The sequence below is a fragment of the Fragaria vesca genome, linkage group LG1 (assembly GCF_000184155.1).
Source record: "Fragaria vesca subsp. vesca linkage group LG1, FraVesHawaii_1.0, whole genome shotgun sequence".
Lineage (NCBI taxonomy): Eukaryota > Viridiplantae > Streptophyta > Magnoliopsida > Rosales > Rosaceae > Fragaria > Fragaria vesca.
Window position 1 is genome coordinate 13,293,878 of NC_020491.1, and position 7,030 is coordinate 13,300,907.

The 7,030-nt window shown below is 38.9% G+C and overlaps 1 protein-coding gene across 1 annotated transcript; it reads left to right on the plus strand.

The window, feature by feature from the left end:
- Positions 1-541: 541 nt before the first annotated feature.
- On the plus strand, positions 542-1,298 carry LOC101291277 (EPIDERMAL PATTERNING FACTOR-like protein 1-like). The gene is made up of 2 exons (XM_004288137.1): positions 542-877; positions 990-1,298. Exons 1-2 carry the CDS (start codon positions 731-733, stop codon positions 1,242-1,244), a joined length of 402 nt encoding a protein of 133 aa, XP_004288185.1. The 5' UTR covers positions 542-730; the 3' UTR covers positions 1,245-1,298.
- The last annotated feature ends 5,732 nt before the right edge of the window (positions 1,299-7,030 follow it).

Here is a 7,030-nt window from a genome sequence, read left to right on the forward strand (position 1 = left end):
AACAAAAAAAAAAAATCTAATATTTGTGAAACGGTGTATGATTTGATATTTCACCCTTTTATCAACAAAATGAACACAATCATAGAGAAAATTCAAAGCTTCTCTAATACATCAACCTCCCAACAACACTAGTCAAACCCTGATCATCTGAAGTTCTGAACACACTGATCCAGCTGAGCCAGATTCATTAATTTCTAAATGCAATTACTTTCTTTTGAGTCTCTTCCAGTCTACTCCTACTGCCTCATTCTTCGTTTTTACCTACAATATAAATAACTGCTAACTAGCTACCTACCCACCTTGCTTTGAGTAGAGACAGTAGTCACAGAACTACTATTAGTCCTGACTGAAGGGGTCCTCCCAGTTCTCCCAATTAGTTTCCTTTTTCGTATTGTCCCTTTCAATCTTCTGTGCTCTGCTCTCTCTCTCTCTCTCTCTCTCTTCTCTCTCTCAGTCTCTATCTCTCATTGTATATATGGTCAGAGCTCCCATAACCGGCCACCACCATTCACTCACCCACCTCTTGTTCCTTCTCTTTGTGGCCAAAACCCCCAATCAGAAATTCAAAACCAAAAGCCCCCATCTCTGTGTTTTACTTCCTTCTTGTATAGCAAGTCTCAGAAGAAAACCAGCAAGTGGGTCTCAAAAACTATTAAATTTCTTCTCTCCAATCCCTTCTTGTTCATTTCAGGGTCCATGAACCATGATTTCATGGTAACTTGATGACTAAATGCGTTTCTCATCAGTGATTTCTTTTTTCACCATCTCCATGAATTCTTCAATAAATCCCAAGTTTTTCACCGCAACCAGAGCAACTATTGTTCTTCTTCTCCTTCTTCTTGTTCTCTCTCCAGCCTCTTGTTTTACTTCTCTTCGGGTATGTAAGAACAATTTGAACAGTTAAACCCTTCAAGTTAAATACTTTCTACAACCATGTTTGATGGTTTGTGCTCAAGTAATTCTGGTTCTGTTTTGTTATATATTTTCAGGGACTGTTGTTTGCTGAGAAAGCCAGATTGGGCTCTAAACCGCCGAGCTGCCACAACAAGTGCAACCAGTGCCACCCGTGCATGGCCGTTCAAGTCCCCACCATGCCCAGCCACGACCGGGTCAAACCCGTGGGGAAGACCCGACCCGCTAAGCCCATGATGCTCTTTGACCCGGCTCATCGGGATAACAGGTACTCCAATTACAAGCCACTGGGTTGGAAATGCCAGTGTGGTGACCATTTCTACAATCCCTAAGTAAAAATTTTCATGTTCAAGTTGGAGATGTAGGTTTAATTTTGATTTGTGTAAACCATATATTAATTAGTTAATTAACTAATTGGCTATTCTTGAGCTGTTTATGATATTGTAACTTGTTTAAGGGGTCCATGGGATTATTTAGAAAGAGGGGATCTTGGTCAGTGTCACCATTATCATTATATGTACACTTTTAGACATATTATACAGTATTGTACATAATAAAGTTGTGAAATGTTTCCAATTTTGTTCTTGTTGCTTAATTTTTTTTTTTTCTTTTAAACTTTAACTAATTAAGTAGAGAGGCGAATTTTAACGCAAATGCTTTTATGTTTTGGATCACACACAATTTTCCGCCCAGGTTTTTTTCACTGAAATTTTTCTTCTGATTATGTGAAACAATGTCTTTTGCTTAGATTAGAAGAAAAAATGTCAATTAGTAAGGGTTATTAGTCTTTACTTAAGGTGACCAGATGAATTTGATACCCTAGATTTTTTTTTTTGGTACTTCCTTATCTATTGGGATATGGTCCAGTATGCCCATCATATGAAATGATTTGATACATCACTCTGCCATTGAAGCTTTCTGGCCATATCTTTTGAGTACTGTAACAATCTCTTTCATTCAAAAAAATCAAAACTGTCCAGAGAAGGCTTCAGAATTCAAGGAGTGACGCTATGAACAGTTGAATTCAATCTTGGTTTCCAGTAACAACAGTAAACCTACTACACCTGCATATCTCCGTACCCAGAAACACAGAGGTCATCTCAATATGCCAGACAACTATGTGGTTTGTTTGCTCCCTACCTAGCTGGATATATTTTGGAGAGATGTCACCACTAACCAATGAAAGCATCGTGTCCAGTCTAGTCATATCTGAAATTAGAGCAATGGCAAGAAAATTGTTTGAACCGTAGGGTCGAGTACATAGGACCCAAAGTATAGCATGATTAGCATCCAATGCACGGTGGGAAATTTTCTCTGTCTGGCTTGATACACTTCTGTAAATTAATGATTAACAAGGTTCATGTCAAACCTCATTAGCCAGAATAACAAAAATCAGCAGCCTCATTAGCCCTTGTGGCATGATTCAAATACTCCCCAAAAATCACAATATAATCATGAGGTAGTGTTTGGGTAAGAGATTTTAGCAGGAATAGATTATAAACTGTACTTAACATATGTTACCAAATATAAGTGTGTACTCCTCAAAAGTTTTCACATATTATTGTTTTGGGAGTCTTTCTAATGAGGACCTCTATAATGAGAACTAATGGAGAACATTTCGGTTTATCCCACTTTTCGATCTTATATCTACATCTTGATCGTTCAATTTATAGGTATTTATGAGTAAATCATTTATGCAAATTTTCAGTCATATTGAAAATTGTTAAAGCATTCATAAATGTGATTTACCAATTATGAACTTTAACGGTTTATGTTTGACAAATTTGGTTCGTCCATTAATTTGATCCTTAACGATCATCAATTTGGCTAAAAATTTGTAAAAATGATATACTCTTATAGACCTAAAAACTAAACGGGTGAGATGCCAGACCTAAAAATTAAACGAGTGAGATGCCAAAATGTGATCGAAAAATAGGTTTTCTAAACCATAAACCAAAAAGTCATCAACTAGTTCTCATTATAAGGGTCTTCATTAAAAAGGCTCCCTTAGAGTCATGACTAGTAAATACGAAGCAAAGGTGGTCTACTCCTTCTTCACCCCCTTAGGCACAACACACAGGAAGTATCCTTCAGCTCCACATGGTTTTCCAACAGACGTGCTTTAACTGGTAAAATGTTATGAAACATTTTCCACATACATAAAGCATTCCATAATTTTTGCCATAACAACGTTGGGACATTCACATACAGAGGCTAGGGACAGTCATCCGTAGATACTAACATACGACAAGCACTTTTGATCGTATACTCTTCTTTTGCATCAAAGAACCAAACTCTCCTATCAAGGACCTCCCTGGCGCTGAAAGATATCGCTATAATAGTATATACGTCCTCCGTTTGAAGTTTTGCCGAATAAGGCTCAGGTTCCATCGGCCTCCTATTAACATCTCATTCACATACTGCACAGATGGGGCTATAAGGGCTGCAAGCGGGCATAAGGAAGGAGCTCTAGAGATCCAGTGATCAGACTGTAGGTTAATCTCAGCCCTTGTGCCTACTTGCTAGCACACCCCCTGCCGTAAAACTTCTATGGATTCATAAATGCTCCTACACGAAAAAGAAGGGGACGTTGGGGGGGGGGGTGGTTAAGCATCCCATAAAGAGGAAGAACGCTAGTATCTTGTCTTATAATGCGTGCAATCAACAAGGATGGATTTTGAATAACCCTCCAACCTTGCTTAGCTAGCTTTGCCAAATTAAAAGCCCATAGAACTCTGAACCCCATTTCGCCTCCCAAGGTTTTCAGTGGATTTTCCTTTTTTCCTTAGTTCCTCCTTACCAAAACCGAACACAAATCTGTTGCAGGTCATTGCATAAATTTTTTGTAAGTAAAAAGCTGCTCATAGCATAATTAGAAAGTGATCTGGCCATAACTCGAATAAGGATATCCTTCTCAGCGCCACTCGGTAGGCGTCCCTCCCAATTCTGAATCTTTTGCTCCAGGTGTTATTTTAGATATTGAAATGTGGCCTTCTTCTCGTTGTCACACCCCAATTTTCAAAAGATAAATTTCAAAAATTTGGGCATGATAAAACTCAAATTCTAAATATCCGATAACCTGCTCAACAATTTTCAAAACTAAAAACAAATACTGGAAATGTAAATGTCAATAAACTCATTAACCGAGTTAAACATTTAATCTCCTTAATTACATCAACTTCCAAAAGTCTAGTACTTCGCTCATATGAGCTTAAAAACAACTACCATAAAATACAAATAAATGTATTTCGTCAAAAACCCAACTCATAGGCCACTGCCTCAAACCTTCTGATCATCACCTGCAGGTCTAACCCCTACACCATGAATTGGTGCACGGGGTTGTAAACAACAAACCCGATAAGCTAAAAAGCTCATATGAGTAACTCTCAAAATATTAACTTAACAATCCCAACATCACATATAAGTAAAATTGGTAATTCATGCCTTGATAACTTAGTTCAGGAATCACCTAAAAGCAAGAGAATTCAAAAGAAGCAATTAAGAAAAACACAATAATTCAAAATCACTTAAAATTATAAATGAAACAAATAATTAAAAGGAAACACAACAATTCACAATCAAACAAATCAAAATGAAATCCTGCAAAAAAGCATAGTTCAAGAAATACTTAAAAACAAGGAATTTTAAAAGACAACATATAAGAACATCATACAATCATTTCTCTACTCTTACTTATGAGTTCGCCAACACTTAGTCATCCCCCATAAGTAACCAAAAATGCGTACTCATGGGTTCGTCAACACTTAGTCATCCCCCATGAAGTACCGACTAACAGACTAGAGCTCTATACTGACCGTAACCAATCACCCGGCCAAGGCTTGGTTCCCAGTCCACCACGAAGGCTCATAATCTAAGAATCACCACTAACGCACACACATACACAACTAATGCACAAAACCTCACTAAGGCACGCATTCAAATACTCTCCCATCATAACACTTATCAAATCATAAATTAATAATATAATCATAACCGTAACCAATCACCTGATTAAAGGCTTGGAACCCGGTTTCACTATTTAAACAACAATTCACAACATAAAATATATCATCGACAACAACACGAGCATTTCATAAATTATATCTTTCCGCCTAGATATATTTATATAAACGAAGACATAAATATTCCCACTAGAATAATATATCAACAACCATATTTCAACATCACAATAGCACATGATCGGAAGTCCTTTTGAAAGATTTTATTTTACCAGAAAACATATTTTCACTTACCCATGAGCCGTTGACGATTAAGCTCATTTGTTTTTAAAACAAAAATCATTTTCCTTTAAAGACAACTTCACAACTAACAATAATAAAATTATCAAATAAACTCGATTCCTTATGAACCCATGTGAGATTTACTCACAATATAAAAATTGCATCATAATCATCATCAAAACCATTACCATCGTCATCAAAATCAACATCACCAAAATAAATAGGTCACAAAGTGGACCTTAGTGAGATTTTACTCACCTCAAAGTCTTCGCATGCACAACACAAGCATATAGCACAAAACCACACCCACAAGTCACCTATTAACAAAAACGTTAACCTTAGTAACTATGAAAAACAACATTAACCGGCTCGAACCGAAACTCAAGTCCTAACCCACGAGCTTGCCTCTCGCGACAAAACTTCCTCCTTGACCTCTAAAAGGTCGCCGAAACGTCCAACACATCCCATAGAACTAACCAGATTCTCATATTCGGATTTACTCAAAAATGAACCGAACAAAACTCAACTCCAAGGGGAAACCCTAGCATACAATAATGATAACCAAAACCTACAACCCACATATCAACACGTTCGTATCGAAGAGTACTATTTAACCAGCACCACAAAACACCTCAGACACTACCGGACGCACCGCCAAGCGCCACCACAAGCGGCGGCGAGTGGGCCCCACGGGCCACCACGAAACTTCCGAATTTGGGCAAACTCAAAACATCAAACTTGTAGATTGAGGAGAGGGGAGCATCTTTTATACCTGACGTTTGAGCCAATTTGGCCGGAAACCGGCCGGAATTGTCCAAAAGAAGACCGGCTGCCAAGGCGGCTCAAACCGACTTCTAGACCTCAAAACGAGATGAATGGCAGCTTGAAACGTGCTTAGCCGGAAGAAAGCTTCAAGAACCGAGCAGCCTCACCTCCAGTCGCCGCCGTACACGGCCGGAAAGTCGCCGGGTCGAAGTCGGGTCCGCTAGCCTCTTTGTGGTGTTCGATTCTCTCAAATTCGGGTCGAGTCGTCCTCACCCACCTACACAGGGAGGACCACGCCAAGGAGAGGAAAAAGACTTGACCGGTGCCGACGTCTAGGTCGGTTGGAGGTGGCCGGAAAAGCCGGGTCAAGTCAATCGGGTCCGGGTCAGGTCAGCTGAAAAACTTTGACAGTGAGGGTGAGGCGCGGGAGAGAAGGGTAGAGAAAAAAAAAGGGTTTTCCGGAAAAATGAAATGAGAACCCTAACTTTTTCTTATTTAACACAAAACGCCGGAAAACCATGAACTTCTGCTGACCATAACTTCTTCATACGAAGTCCGTTTTACGTGTGCCGCGTGTCTACGAACTTGTATCGCCATGCTCTACAACTTCCGTGAAGGAAGTTTTCCGAGAAACCCAACAAATTAAAAAGTCAACTCTTGACCTTTCAAAATAAAACATTTTCAAGGAAATAAAAACTCGACTACTTTCAGTCCACTCACTAAACCACAAATTCATACAACTCTTACTTAAATAATTTCTAAAATAAAATTATAAACTAACAACAAATTTCCGAGGTATTACACTCGCGCCCCTCATAGGTAAGGAGTCCTAGGTATTTTCGTGATTCTCAACCACTAGAACTCCCAATGTTGTTGAAATTTCTTCCCCTACGTTCTTACTAAAAGCCACAACGCTCTTTTGATAGTTGACCCGCTGGCTAGACGCCTGACCATAAATGTCCAAAGTCCTCATGATATCATTACAAGACTCTGAAGATGCATTAGCAAATAGTAGACAGTCTTTAGTAAAAGAAAATGATTCACCGTCAGGGCCCGTCACAAATTGTGATTCCCGGTAACACTCCTCGCTCTACCACTCTGGCTTAATAGAG